This window comes from Gobius niger, assembly GCF_951799975.1.
Source record: "Gobius niger genome assembly, chromosome: 6".
NCBI classification, from domain to species: Eukaryota; Metazoa; Chordata; class Actinopteri; order Gobiiformes; family Gobiidae; genus Gobius; species Gobius niger.
The window spans coordinates 1,250,077-1,266,124 of record NC_136857.1 but is presented as its reverse complement, the minus strand read 5'-3'; the positions used below and the strand labels follow the sequence as shown (position 1 = coordinate 1,266,124).

Sequence of the window (16,048 nt, the reverse complement as noted above, 5' to 3'; positions counted from 1 at the left end):
CCTAAAGCCCCCACCGTGTTGTTCTGAGCGGACGCCGGACGTGATCATGCAGTTTAGTGGAACGACAGGAGACGATGAGGGGGTGTTAGCGAAACACAAGAACTACTGCACAAAAAAACAGACAGACAGCAGACAGATGAACAGACCTGCAACTCCTCAATACGTCTCTGTAAAACATCGACACTGTTGCTTTTAAACTGATGGAAACCGTGAGAGGGAATGGCCTGAGCAAACAAACGCCGGAGCCCGGACGGAGGAGCCCGGAGGAAGAGCAGAAAGGGAACAGGTCAAAATGAGAACAGGTTCAGTTACACAGACAGTAATGTGAACGGTGACAAACCCAAAAACGCCGCCTGCAAAGTCAGCGTTTAGCTCAGACATGGGAGGTTGTGTTCATGTCGCACGGCGGGATCATGTCAATATGAAATCAGATGGAGGGCCAGTGTTATATGGATGGTAAACAAAAAATCATGATATTATTTCAGGGAAGCAGCAAATTAATGAAGAAATGTCGGGCAGAAAAGAGGCAAAGTTCCACAGCAGTTCTCTCATTCCCCATTGACTTGAATCCCATTTCAGTGATTGGCCCGGGACCTTTTAATCATCAGGTCTACAGGCCAATGACATGGTTGGCACGGCAACAGTTTAAAATGGTTTGCCTCTGTCATTTACTGTCAGCGTCCAATGAGGAAGTGAAGCTATAAACGTCACAAAAATGGTCAAACTGAGTGTTTTTTTTTGTTGCTAAATCTTAACCTCTTACCCCCCGCCTACACCAAATGCATTCTGTCCTCTTTTGGCTGTGTAACACCTCATTTGAAAGCTAAGACCCACAAAACTGAGATTTTACCTCGCGTTGTTGCTGTGTTGTGTCACCTTTTGTATGTTTTTTTTTTGTTTTTTTGGTCACATTTTTGTTGAATTTTTGTTGAATTTTTGTCACATTTTTGTCACATTTTTGTTGAATTTTTGTCACATTTTTGTTGATTTTTTGTAATTTTTTTGTTGAATTTTTGTTGAATTTTTGTTGAATTTTTGTTGAATTTTTGTCACATTTTTGTTGAGTTTTTGTTGAGTTTTTGTTGAATTTTTGTCGCATTTTTGTCACATTTTTGTTGAATTTTTGTTTGAATTTTTGTTGAATTTTTGTCACATTTTTGTCACATTTTTATGAAGTTTTTGTCACATTTTTGTTGAATTTTTGTCACATTTTTGTTGAATTTTTGTTGAATTTTTGTCACATTTATGTCACATTTTTGTCACATTTTTGTCACATTTCTGTTGAATTTTTGTCAAATTTTTGTTGAATTTTTGTCACATTTTTGTTGAATTTTTGTTGAATTTTTGTTGAATTTTTGTCACATTTTTATCACATTTTTGTCACATTTTTGTTGAATTTTTGTCACATTTTAATTGAATTTTTGTCACATTTTTGTCACATTTTTATCACATTTTTGTCACATTTTAGTTACATTTTTTGTCAATTTTTTGTCAATTTTTTGTCAAATTTTTGTCAAATTTTTGTTGAATTTTTGTTGAATTTTTGTTTAATTTTTGTCACATTTTTGTTGAGTTTTTGTCACATTTTTGTTGAATTTTTGTTGAATTTTTGTCACATTTTTGTTGCACTTTTGTCACATTTTTGTTGAATTTTTGTTGAATTTTTGTCACATTTTTGTCACATTTTTGTCACATTTTTGTTGATTTTCTGTCACATTTTTGGTGCTTTTCCCCAAGAATCTTTTTGATTAGGTTAAAGCCAAACTGGACAAAATGGGATCCGTTCAGGTGGGAGTTAAGAGGTTAAATAAAACAGTGTTAACTACGTTTCAGCAAAAAAAGTGCCTAATGTGTCGTGTGCACTTTAAGAGTAAAGGTATGAACTGATAATGTAATGTATGGATTTCTCACTGACAGATCCCATGTTTTCTGACCCGGCCTCCATCGAGACATCACATGAACACAACCTCTGCATTATACTGAAAACAGCAGCGGCTCTGGACGGGTCTCACCTGAGGGGGCACCTGTCCCCCGTTCCTCAGCCAGGTGAGTTTGGGGGTGGGGGCTCCCGTGGCTCTGCAGTACAGCCTGAGCGTGTCCCCTTCGTGGACCTCAGCGGACTGTGGGCTGACCTGCACCTGCGGCTGGGAACCCAGTCCGCTGGGGTTGGATTCTGAAGGAAGGAAACAAAAAAGGGCAGATTACACTCGTCAGTAATGATTTCACAATAACATGTCTCACAAATCCAGGCAACTAGAAAACTAAACCTATGTCTGTATACTTCTGTTCTTCTTTTCTTCTTCTCAGCAGGAGACGACACAGTGGCAACACAGTGAGGAACAATCTTAGATGAGTTGTGTAGGTCTTAGCTTTCAAATGAGGCGCTACACTTGCCTATGGGCTGCAAGCTCCAGTCGAGAAGCTTTTAGATATGGGTAAAACTGAACTTTCCAAGCTTTCCATCATGTTATTCTGTCCCTCCCTCATTAAAAACATGGCTGAAGTGTTGCCTTGGCACATTCACGTGTTTCTGAGTAATCTGTAAAAACTCTGATGGCAGCCATTTTAGGGATAGGTTTGCCTGAGTCCTCCTAGGAACGCCCCCACCTCCTGGAGACGCCTCCGAGCTTTGGTCACCAGCCGAGTAACCAACCACTGCTCCTCAGCAGAACCCCCTCCCCACTGATGCCACAGACAGCGTGTGGAGGGGGCGTGTCTAAAGGCTCAGAGGTTCTTAACCCCTTAACTCCCGCCTGAACCGAGAGGATCTTTTTCCTCACGTCATCAGATTTTTTTTTCCCATCATTTTTTTGTTGGGTGTTCAACTCATTTTTGGTCATTTTTGTCATTTTTTTGGTCAATTTTTCCATAAATTTTTGTCATTTTTTTGGTAATTTTTAGTCTTTTTTGTTGTTGTAATTTTTAGTCACATTTTTGTCATTTTTTTGTCATTTTTTCCTAAATTTTTCATCAATTTCTTGTCCATTTTTTGTGACATTTTTGCCACTTTTTCAGCAATTTTTCGTCCCTTTTTTGTCAATGTTTTCTCACTTTTTTCTCACATTTCCATCATTGTTTTCGTCTCAGTTTTGTTGCTATTTTCACACCTTTTTTCCAGAAGCTTTTGGATTGGGGTAAAGCCAAACTGGAGAAAATGTGCTCGGTTCAGGTGGGAGTTAAGAGGTTCTTAAAGAGACAGAGGCCTATTTCAAGACATTCACTACAGCCATTTTGAGAGAGACATTTTATACAAGGCAGTTATTCTAATTTACTGCATTTACAGACCAACAGAAGGTTTGTCATCATTGTAGTGTGATATAGACTGGTGCTATGGGACTGAAGAAAGCAGAACACCCCCTCTGTAAAAGAGAAGGTGTGATTATCCAACCACAGCACAAATCAGATCATAAAAATGGAGCTTAATTGGAGTAAACACACTTATCATTTCGGCCTATTTGCTGATGCACGGAGGACACATACTTTGCACAAACAGGGAGACCCGAGCGGTGTGCTCTCCGTGGGTGTTGAGGGCCTTGCAGATGTACTCGCCCTCGTCAGACGCTTCCACGGCCGAGAAGGACAGCAGGCCGCCTTGGACCTGCGCCCGGGGGCTCATCCTCCTCCCCGGGGCCGCTGTGGAGACATTAGACCTCATTAAAAACAAGCACAAAGACATCTGCTCTGAAGTGCTGTCCAATGTCAACCCGAGAGCCTCGAGAGCCTCGTGATGTACGTTTTTCAGACCGCACAGCAGATATTGTGAGAAGAAACATGAGTGTTTAAAAGAAAAAGGGATTTAGTGTTTTTTGGATCATGAATTATTGCTTCTACTGTTTGTTAAACCCACCCCATGACGTTTGTGTTGCTTAATAATTATAACGATGCAAGGGATTTAAATCAGAACTAGATAAGTTTGCTTGGCCAATTTGATTGAAGTCGTTTTCATTGAAACAGCATAATTAGACCAGCCTCTTTGATGTATAAATAGCTCTCTGTCGCTTTTGTTACATAAAAGTAGCTCATCATATAAAAAGGTTGGAGACTCCTCGCTTCCTAGTTAATACAAGTGCTTTGTCCACTTTGTAGTGGAACACTTCACGTAACCGTATTTAAATCGGGGAAACGTGGAAGAGCTTGGTAGCTTCTATCTTGACCAGTTTTGGAGCTATAGAGGAGAGAGGGAGAGGCTAAATGCTAACGCCGTCTGCGCTGTGTTTACGTGACTGAAGATCAGACAGGTCCTAAAGAACTCGTCACAGCTCAGGTAAGAACATATCTCAGTGTGGAAAAACGGTGGCCTGTTCCTTTAAAGTATGGCTCAGACACAAGAGTGTGTTTCGTCATATATGATTTTTTGCTTGATTAATTGCTTTAATGATCAGATTAACCAATCAGAGGAACGCCATCTATCCCTCTGATCCCACCTATTCAAATAATGTCCCACTTTTCCAGTAAAGCTCGACTTACTGTTGTGTAGAGAACGACAGTATAGTATACTCCAGTGTAACCGAGTTTGATGATGAAGTTGTTTCCAGTAGGCATGAAATCTAAACACCTTGATGTTTTATCCCATTAGCACGTTATAAACATACAAAAAGTGTGATCCACAGCACATTCAACTGCATGTTTGGATAACATTTTCATCATTTGATCCGTTTTACACAATTCTTTTGCCAAATTTCTCGAATATCCAAATGTTCTTCCGTTCCTCTGCTTAAAGAAACAGGCTGAGCTTAGACCAGTTGAACCTGTCTGAAGATGTTGTTAGCATTTGGCCTCTCCCAATGTATTCCTATGGCTCCAAATTGGGGTGAAGTTGGAAGCGACCGAGCTCCTCCACGGGCACAAAGACCAGACGGGTACACATGAACTCGTCTAAGCTCAGGTAAGAACATATCTCAGTGTGGAAAAACAGTGGCCTGTACCCTTAAAAGGGACTGGATGGAATTTATACTCGCTACTGCCTTCCTGTCTCTGTCGAGTGCAGACGCGTTTTCGAACTGCTCCTGGCTTTCGTGCTTTTTTCCTGCTTCTGCGAGTGTCTTTGTCTGACTTTTGCTTCTCTTGGACCACCTGCTCTCTGTCCTCCAGAACCGCCAAACTATGGAATTGATTAACTGGAATCACAGCACAATTGATGAGGTTTTTTCCCAAAGTGAGACCACGGAGGAGGTCGTCTTCCCTGACCGGACTTTCACAGCTACGGTGGACGTGTGGAGAAGGTGGATCGTTTGCCTAGCGGTCCTGTCGGTCGGAGACATCAAAGATATTTTGCACTTCCTGTCTCTGTCGTGTGCAGACGCGTTTTTCAACTCCCCCAACCCCGCCCTCCAGTCGACAGGTGGGCGCCCCTCCCCTACCCAACAGAAAATTCCAGCGCCTGCCCAGGTGTACTGTGTTTTCCCCATGTATTTCAAGGACTATGCAAATAAGTGCACACACATCCCCTCCCTAACCACGCCCCAAATCCCTCTGCGTCTGTGTTCACAAACTTTATATATGTGCTTTGCCTAAAGTTAACCTGATGGTAATTTTGCATATTTTCTTTTGTAAGGCGCATTGAGTTGCCTTATGTACGAAATGCGCGGTGTAAATAAAGTTGCCTTGCCTACTGCCACCTCAGGTCTAACGCGTAACTGCAGCTTCTATATTGTGTCCCAACTTTTTGGATAAGAATATTTTGTGACCTTTATGTGTGTGTGCCAAATTTCTCATGTCTGTGCCTTCATGTTCCACCGCATCACGTGACCTACAGCTAAACTGACAGCTCTAAACTCTGTCCGTTCCAGGTGAGAGATGGGCGAAAGCACATACCTATCCACTCGACGGCCGGTGTGGGGCTGCCGGACACAGTGCAGCGGAACTCGGCCCTCTGTCCCTGCTGGGCGTTCAGCACCGAGGGACTCACAGTGGCCACAGGCTGCGCCCCTTCAGCCGCTACGGGGGGGGGGGGGGGGAGAAAACCAGGCAAAACACACACCAGGAAGTCAATAACTACACACTGCAGCGAGGAAAACCCACAGGTTCAAATGACTTGAATTCAACACATGCGTCGTGGTTGGTTGTTTATTAACTGACATGATATTATGAACTCAAGTCATTTCAGTCACATCTTAAAGGAACAGGCCACCGTTTTTACATACTGAGATATGCTCTTACCTCACTTTAGTCGAGTTAATATATCCCCGTCTGGTCTTTGTCCGTGCGCTCACACATACGCAGCCTCTCCCACATGTCACATAGCTCCGAAAAAGCTCACGATAGAAGCTACCAAGCTCTTCCACGTGTTCCCTATTTAAATAAAGTTACGTCAAGTGTTTTCATGCCAAGTATATTTACACAGAAATGTAACATGTCGATTTTATAAGCAAATAAAAAGGGGGACTATATTGTGAGGCGTAATGATACAGGAGCAAAACGTCCGCGCAGTAACTCCTAAAGGTTATTGACGGAAGTGAGCGGGGAAGTCTTTAGGAGTTACTGCGCGGACGTTTTACTCCTCGTATCATTACGCCTCACAATATAGTCCCCCTTTTTATTTGCTTATAAAATCGACATGTTACATTTCTGTGTAAATATACTTCGCATGAAAACACTTCACGTAACTTTATTTAAATAGGGAACACGTGGAAGAGCTCGGTAGCTTCTATCGTGAGCTTTTTTGGAGCTATGTGACATGTGGGAGAGGCTGCGTATGTGTGAGCGCACGGACAAAGACCAGACGGGGAAACGGTGGCCTATTCCTTTAAGAGAGCGTCCGCATAAGAAGTACAGGAGGAAGCAGTGAGAAACGCCTTTGGTTTGAAGGGAGTGAAAGCGATGACCTGCTCCTGTCCCGCCCCGGAGTCTTTGGCAGTCTGTAGACCTGCTCCAGTCCAGACAAAACAAGCCCGATGTGGCGGCCAGACCTTGGCACAGCCTCGGGGCACAGCCTCGGGGCACGGGGGGCGTATAAGAGCCGGCCCGCGCCCGCACTGTAGTTTCACACTCAATCCCTCATGATCCCAGGGTGACACGGCCGAAAGAAAGGCCTCATTCAGGGAGATGGGACGGGAGGAGCGGAGGGCGATTAGGGCGGCCACAAAACTGCACCGGGGAATGTCGGGGAAGTTTGGGCCTGGGCTAAACTCGCTGAACTTCAGAAACGACACTTCTGAATCAGAGAGTTTAAAAAGTGCGCTGACTTTACTACATTCTTTAGTTTGCTTGTGTTCACATTGGCGATGAGGTGGCACTCTCACCAGGTCCTGTAGGCGGCTGCATATATGAAAAAAAACACCCCAAAAAATGGCTACAAAAGATTTTTCAATGGTTTTCTGTAGCATCAGGTGAGCTTATTAACATACTAAAAGTCGACCAAAATCTAACCACTGGAAAGGTTTCATTTTCAAGATGGCGTCCGAGAGGGTGGCGACAAAGACTCTATATATAAACATTAGCGAGTTTGTCACGGCAACGGCACACATTTTCAACGCAACCTTACGTCGCTCCCCAGAGGCTTAGCGGGGCCTGGATGGGCTCGTTTTAAAGCCCCGCCCCCTCTTCTTCCCAACGCAATAAAAGGCAAGTCTCTGCGACATTTACCCGCGGAGATATTCACTAAAGTCTGCGAGGTGAGCGACCACCCTGACATGGTTTTAGCCTCTCTGTTATCTTAGCATTTTATCAATTAGCATTTGACAAACTCGCTAATGTTAATATATAGAGTCTTTGTCCACGGTTTCTACTATACAATTATGTGATCATGTGACGACAACTTGAACAAGCCCATTGGATTCCTAGACACCCAAAACATGGGGTTAGAACCAAAGTGACTTGTGTAGGATGAATAATAAAAAGCGTTTGACACTGTCAACCATAACCTATTGTTGAAAAAACTACAACACTACGGACTAAGGGGTCAGATATACAAATGGCTTGAAAGCTACTTAAGTAACAGAAACCAATATGTTCAATTTAAACACTATAACTCGGACTGTAGAACTGTTGTATGTGGAATCCCCCAGGGTTCAGTAATTGGCCCTAAACTTTTTATATTATTTATTAATGATATCTTTGAGGCTTCCAAGGACATTAATTTTTTGTTGTTTGCTGATGACACAACTGTGTTCAAGTCTGGAACAGATTTAAATGAACTAATGGCCAATATCGAAAGGGAAATGACAGTATTAAAGACATGGTTTGATTATAATAAATTGTTCTTAAACTGGGATAAGACAAATTATATGGTGTTTGGAAATAAGAAAAATGCATGTACAAAACTAGTTATTGAAGATGTAAATATTGAATGTGTCTCAGAAATCAAATTTTTGGGGGTTATCCTAGACAGCAAACTTAGCTGGAAGCCTCATATTGACCACATCAAAGGTAAAGTTAGTAAAAATATTGGTGTCCTATATAAGGTTAAACACACGTTGGATGAGGCTTCATTACAGCTTTTATACTCAGCCTTAATAGTTCCTTATTGACGTGTGGGGAAATGCAGGCACCAGTTATACAGAAAGGTTGTTCTTACTCCAGAAGAAAGCGATAAGAATTGTGACTCTCAAAGGTCCACGAGACACAAACAAACTGTTTATAAAACTGCAGACCTTGAAATTTAATGAATTGGTCAAATTTAAAATACTACAAATTATGTGGAGAGTGAAAAATAAGTTGGTGCCAATACATATTCAAAACAAATTTGTGTTAATTACAGATAGTAACAACAGAAGAAAGGGCAATTTCTGGGTTCCATTTTCACACACTTCACAAAAACAAAAGGGGTTTCTTGTAAAAGGGATCAGTTTATGGAATTCTTTGGACATTGTTCAAAAATCATGTAACACAATCACTCAATTCAATCAAATGTATAAAAAAAAAGTACTTGGAAAATACGAAGGCGACGAAACATAAGAACCAATGTTGAATTTGTAACAGTCATTGATTTAGATGTAAAGTATTATTGTACCTTGATATCGGCTAAAACACACCAAAAACTGGTGAGCCGTCTGTTCAGAGCCAGCTCAGATTTTGGAGAAAAAAAAAAAAAGGGGCATGAAATTTATAAGACAATGTCTTCCTCATGCTCCTATTCAGCATTGAATATTTTGCTTTTGCTGTTGTTGTTATTATTGTGTCTGTAATAACACCATGGCTGAATAAAAAACTGAACTGAACTAATAAAGGAGGATCTCGCCACCCTCTTGGACGCCATCTTGAAAATGAGACCTTTCCAGTGGTCAGATTTTGGTTGACTTTTAGTATGTTAATAAGCTCACCTGATACTACAGAAAACCATTGAAAAACCTTTTGTAGCAGTTTTTTTTTGGGGTCAAACCATATTTTCAGCCGGCTACTTGGTTAGCTTCTCGGGCTGGATGGGGCCTCTCTGTGTTTGCATGTTCCACACCAGGTCTAGGGCTGGGTACGGTTAAAAGGCACCAGTGCCAGAAAAAGAAGGCGCTACTTTTACAGAAAAACATTTGGCACCACAAATAACTGTGGCTCCACACAAGGGATCCGCTTGCTGCAGCAAATTATGAAAATATGGTTTTGCTTAAAGTGCATAGGACACGTTAGACACAATCTTTGCTAAAACATAGTGAACAGAATCATATTAAAGATTTTTGCTCAAATAAATGACCCAACGTTCTTTAGCTTGAGCATTGTTATGATGTTCCTTATTGGACACTGACAGGAAGTGACATAGATAGACATAGATAGAGGCAAACAATAGATACAGACGGCAACTCGTCATAAAAGGGGGCGTGGCTTCGCCGAGGGGGAAAATAGAATCTTTAGAGAAACACAATTTTCCCTCTTTTTAGCCATTTTCTGGTGGAATATGAACTTATTTATCACATAAATAAAGTCCAGTGTAAATCGGGTCCATATGGATATTTTCTCTCAGCAGATTGTTCTGAAGTGCAAAAACGGCAGTTGTAGCTAGCGCTACCTAACCCGTTAGCATTAGCCCGATGCTAACATGTAGCATCAAGTTAGCATTCTCCGCTTTTTTTAAAATGTATTTATGGCCGTCTGTATAGATACAGACGGCATCTCTGGAATCGCCCATATATGGTCATTTTTGAAAACAGTTAAGGGGGAAAACTATTTTGAAAAATCTAAACTTTCTCTAATTATTCAAAAACTACTTTAACAAATGCTGAAATATGAATATAGTTTAAAGTAAATAAAGATACAAAGACATGGGGAGGGGCAAAGTGGTTCAACAGCCCATAAATACATGAATAAGGGAGAATGCTACATGTTAGCATCGGGCTAATGCTAACAGTTAGCTAGCGCTAGCTACAACTGCCGTTTTTTCTCTTCTACAGAACAATCTGTTGCGACAAAATATCCATATGGGCCCGATTTACACCTGACTTTATTTATGTGATAAATAAGTTCATATTCCACCAGAAAAAGGCTAAAAAGAGGGAAAAATTGTGTTTCCCAAAAGATTCTATTTTCCCCCTCGGCGAAGCCACGCCCCCTTCTATGACGAGATGCGTCTGTATCTATGGGAAATGAGTGAGAGCTCTGGAACTTTACCCCTATCTATGTCACTTCCTGTCAGGAGCTCAGGGGCGGATCTAGAAAAAAAAATACGGGGTGGCAAGCAAGGTCGGGGATCAATTCTTGGGTGGCAACACATTTTACAGTGTTGAATGGTTATAGGTACGCAGGTTTTGCTTGATCGTAAGGAAATGTTTCCATTTTGACGCAGGCTGAGCCCATAGTAGCATTGTCCATAATATAAGTAGGAGGTTTCTAACTCAGGTCAAATTGAAACATTTGTAAAATGTTTGTAAAAAATTGTAAAACCTGGCTCCTTATTTAGGTACAAAGAGAGTGAGCGCCCAAGTAGCTTCTAGAGCAGATGACCACATGACAGTGGGGTGGCACATGGGGTGGCAATGCCTTTACTAGGGGCCGTGCCACCCCTCCAGATCCGCCCCTGCAGATGCTTCAAAATAGGAAGTAACTTTTCTGCCCAACATTCCTTCATTAAATTGGGTAACACTTTACATCACGGGCCGGTAAGTCCTTGGTATTTACACTGGTAATTCTAGGTACTTATTGTGGTACTTAAAGGATACTATAGTGAGAATTACAAGGTACTTCTAGATACAGTGGTGACTCTTCGTAATGATGCCAAAGCTGTACCCATTTGTAAATAGCACTGAGTCTGTGTGAATGTAGGTGTGAGCGAACACAGTGTGTATGAGTGTGACTGACAAAGTTTTATGCAAATGTTGTATTTATGTATTTTATTATTGTAAACTGTGTAGAAAGGCCCAACCAGGGACATGAGCTGCGAACTAGCACTAGCTACAAGCTCTTCATGCATCGCATCAGCTGCAAATATTCATTGTAACTATGTTGATTGTATCGTCCCTGATAAATAAATAAATAAATAAAATAAATAAAATGAAGGTTGTACTTCTTGTTTTCCCTAATGCTGTTTTATGTTGTTTTATATCACACAATCCTAGAAAAATGACTTCTGTTTGTAGAAGTACCTCATTTACTACTCATGAATTGCTGCTGTAGCATCCTTGAATTACCAATAAGTATCATAGATGTATTCATTACTAAGAGTTACCCCTGTATCTCTTAGTAATGAGAGATACAGTGGTAACTCTGTGTCTCCCTAACCCTAAACCTAACCCTAACGACTGGTAATTATGTTTTTTAGTACCACAATAGAAACCTAGAATTACCACTGTAAATACTAGTACTTTCCACTGTAAGTACCACAATAAGTACCGAGAAGTACCACAGACTTACCGGCCCGTAATGTAAAGTGTTACCTTAAACGGCTGCTTCACTGAAATAAAATGATAATGATTCTAATTAGTCTAAAAGCATTATGACCGGTCATATGCAGTCGATTTCAGATTTCTAGGTAGTAAATAATGCAGTATAAGTTACTGTATTGTAAAATGTTTCATGCATTTTATTTGTATATTGTTGTTTTAATCAAATGTTGGACCCCGTGAAGAACAGCGACAGCTCGACTGCGCTGATGGGCAATAAACATAAACATAAAACTGGAATCATAAATCCAAAGCCATTAAGGCATAATGAGAAACAAAACCAAACACCCTGAAAGGTACCCAGCCCTACCTGTCTGTGGTTCATCCCAAACGATGATCGAGTTAGTAATCCAACTATCCTAGACCCGGTTTTTCCATCACAACTGGACTAATCTGCCTTAAACACAGCGGTGCAGTTTGACGATCTGAGTCAGGGATCTACCGAGAAGCCATGAAGCTACGATACAGGAGGAGTGTGATGGGATGTATTAGGCACAGTATGATGTTTGAAGACCAGATAACAGCTACGTTCCAGAAAAGAATGTCTCCTCACGGGAAAAAACAGAAGAAAAAGTACAGAGAAATGAGGGGACATCTCTGAATGTGGAGACACTGTTTTGACATGGTTTATAAATTGTTTGGATTGAGATAATATTACTGCTCTGGTATAATTGGTCCGATAACTAAAGCTCAACATTCATAGGGAGTTGTCCAGAAGAAATATCATGCACTTTGTTCTGCAGTGATGGACCCCATGAACCCTCAGGTGGAGCTGGAACCGCCCATGTACAACCGTTTAGCCAAGTCTGCAGCGCCCGCGGCTAATGCGGGCACAGCTGACGGGAAAGTGAGAATGTTTGCTTCAAAATTCTTAAATCTTGCCTTAAGACACATTTGTTCTCCTTGCCGTTTAACTAGTTTACTTATTTGTGGCAAAAATCAATCAAAGAAGGAAACAAGCCACGTCTCTTTTGTTCTCATCTCAACCAAAATACATCTAATTAAAGCAATGGAAAAGTTAAGGCCATGTGTTTATTCACATTGATGAAGAGAGGGTTGATTTAATCTTTATGAAGGTTGCACTGTATATTGGAAAATAACTGTAATCGCAATATTATTATTTTTTCTGCAAACTTAACCTCTTAACTCCCGTCTGAACCCGCCTGAGAGGATCATTTTCCTCACGTCATCAGATTTTTTTCTAAATTTTTTTGTTGGGTATTCAACTCATTTTTGTAACTTTTTTGGTCAATTTTTTGTAATTTCTTTGTCAATTTTTTATCACATTTCTGTCACTTTTTTATACTTTTTTTGTCAAATTTTTATCACATTTTTAATTTTTTTTTGGCACATTTTGTCAAATTTGTGTCATTTTTTCATCAACTTTTCGTTACTTTTTTGTCACATTTCTGACATTTTTTTCGTCCATTTTTTAATCAATTTTTTGTAATTTTTTTGTCAAATTTTTGTCTTTTTGGTCACATTTTTATTACATTTTTGTTATTTTTTGTCACATTTCTGTCACTTTTTTTTAAAAAATTTTGTCAAATTTTTATCACATTTAAAAAAAAAATTTGGCACATTTTGTCAAATTTGTGTCATTTTTTCATCAACTTTTTGTCACTTTTTTGTCACATTTCTGTCATTTTTTCCGTCAATTTTTTAATCAATTTTTTGTAATTTTTTTGTCAAATTTTTATCACATTTTTGTTATTTTTTGTCAAATTTTTATCACATTTAAAAAAAAAAATTGGCACATTTTGTCAAATTTGTGTCATTTTTTCATCAACTTTTCGTCACTTTTTTTGTCACATTTCTGTCATTTTTTTTCGCCAATTTTTTAATCCATTTTTTGTAATTTTTTTGTCACATTTTGTCAAATTTGTGTCATTTTTTGTCAATTTTTTGTAATTTTTTCATCAATTTTTCGTCACTTTTTTTGTCACATTTCTGTCATTTTTTTTCGTCAATTTTTTAATCAATTTTTTGTAATTTTTTTGTCACATTTCTGTCATTTTTTAATAATTTTTCGTCAATTTTTTAATCAAATTTCTGTCACTTTTTTATCACATTTCCAAAAAAAAATTGGCACATTTTGTCAAATTTGTGTCATTTTTTCATCAACTTTTCGTCACTTTTTTGTCACATTTCTGTCATTTTTTTCGTCTATTTTTTAATCAATTTTTTGTAATTTTTTTGGCACATTTTGTCAAATTTGTGTCATTTTTTTGTCCATTTTTTGTCATTTTTTCATCAACTTTTTCATCACTTTTTGGTCACATTTCCATCATTGTTTTCGTCTCAGTTCTGTCGCTATTTTCCCACCTTTTTTCCAGAAGCTTTTGGATTGGGGTAAAGCCAAACTGGAGAAAAAGTGCTCGGTTCAGGTGGGAGTTAAGGGGGGTTAAAGCAGCATTATGCAACATTTTAAACTGAAAAAAAAAAAAAAAAAAGTGATATGTGTGCGTATTTGACCTTGTAGTAACCCAGTGGCTGTATGAGTGGTCAGCATGGCGCCTTTACTTTCCATCACAGTGGTCTCTTAGATTCTCCACTGGGTTACTACTATCAACTTTCTTTTCTGCTTATAATGTTGCATAATGCTGCTTTAAGTTTGCATACATTTTTTTTCCGGAAAATGTCGCTATTTTCACATCCAGACTTCTTCTCAGTAATATTTTGGGGTGTGCTGGTTGCTTGGTTGTACATAGGCAGTGGCTCCGTTCATCCATGCCGACAGACGAGTGCATGCATGACGCAGCAGCAGAGAGAAGGAGGAAGAGGCGGCGCCCTCTAGGGAGCGTCCGAGGGATGTGGAAAAAAAAAAAACAATAATAATCCGTGCCCCCAAATGGACTTACGCTTTCTGTGTCCTTCAAACATTTCATAGGCTGTGTAAAACATCTGAGTCTGTGAGGCCTCTGGAGACGGGAGGAGATACAGAGGGAGGAGCACAGGTAAACTGACAGGTGAGTGAACCAATGACAGCAGTTTACCCTCCACTGGACCCGCCCAGAGGGTTTAAGTGTGTCGGAGCTCGCTTTTCCTGGTATATTGATGCGGGTCATTTGAGGTTCTGAGCTTACCTGTTTGTGCTGCTCGGTCCACAGCACACACTATGGGATTAGCAACACACAAAGCCACGCTATCAGAGGTGGAGAAAGTCATCCAAATGTTTTCTTACAGTTAAAGTATGTATGACTTTGTAAAGATTATTTAATAAAAGAAACGTTTCTGTAGCCTCTCAGTTGCACAGTAGTTCCACACTCTTGCTACTCTTTCGATGGCTCATTGGCTTGTTGCACAGTGTGGCTATGCTAGTTCCTCTGAGCTGAAGTTGTGAGCGCCGGTACTTCCTGTCTGTGTTATTTTCCTATAGAGATTAGCTCAGACCTGCTGGAATAATAATCATATTCTCTAAAGATTACGTGGTGGGCAGTGAGTTTCCTACTGTGTGTTCAAACCTTGATGTAACGAGTTCAGAGGAGACGCCTGTGATCAGAAAGGATAGTTTGTCTTGAAGCTAAAGGCTAACATGCTATAAAAAATGGAATCAAAATATATAGCGATAAAAAAATGAAAGTAGGACAAGATGGTTTATGTGCAGATTAGTTTATATTTGAGGCACTATTTCAAATTTTATGATAAAATATAAATATAAATGAAATGAATGTTAGCCTTTAGCTTCAAGACAAACTCACTGATCCTTATAAACACAGACGTCTCCTCTACGGAAACATTTACACTGTACAGCAACTCGTTAACCTGAAGTAAGTGATCATCTACCAGGAAATCACTGACCACCACAGGATCTGTAGGAAATACGATGATTCGAATGAGTCTAAGCTAATCTTAATGGAATTTAATACGGACAGGAAGTGCTAGCGCCCACAGCCTCAGCTCAGAGGAACTAGCGTAGCCACATTGTGCAACAAGCTAATTGTAGAGCAGTAAAAGCGTAAAAGGATCTATCTGATCTTAATACTCGAGCAAAATTCCAGCCCCATCTCAACCTGTCTTACCAACCTCCATTAGTTCAACCTCAGCGACTGAGGTGTGGAGTAAGGAAGGCTCTCCTCAATGTGCCGCCTTCTTAACTCAGGTGGACTTGAGTAAACACTTGTTGTATATACAGTATCTTAATGTAAAAGTAAAATGCTCATTTAAATCAGGGGTTCTCAACTGATGTGGCGTCGGGATCCACCATTACCCAACATGCCAAGCTGTCGACCACATTGAGATTT

General features: G+C 40.0%; 1 protein-coding gene across 1 annotated transcript in view; it reads right to left on the bottom strand.

Annotated features, from left to right (window-relative positions):
- hspg2 (heparan sulfate proteoglycan 2) overlaps positions 1-16,048 on the bottom strand; it is a 418,468-nt gene that overhangs the window by 98,592 nt on the left and 303,828 nt on the right. Inside the window, exons 50-54 of the mRNA XM_079558863.1 lie at positions 14,666-14,725; positions 5,815-5,937; positions 3,481-3,633; positions 2,013-2,173; positions 147-224 (exon numbers count right to left, since the gene is read on the bottom strand). Coding sequence (XP_079414989.1) covers positions 147-224; positions 2,013-2,173; positions 3,481-3,633; positions 5,815-5,937; positions 14,666-14,725 — 575 coding nt within the window. The remainder of the gene's footprint in view (positions 1-146; positions 225-2,012; positions 2,174-3,480; positions 3,634-5,814; positions 5,938-14,665; positions 14,726-16,048) is intronic.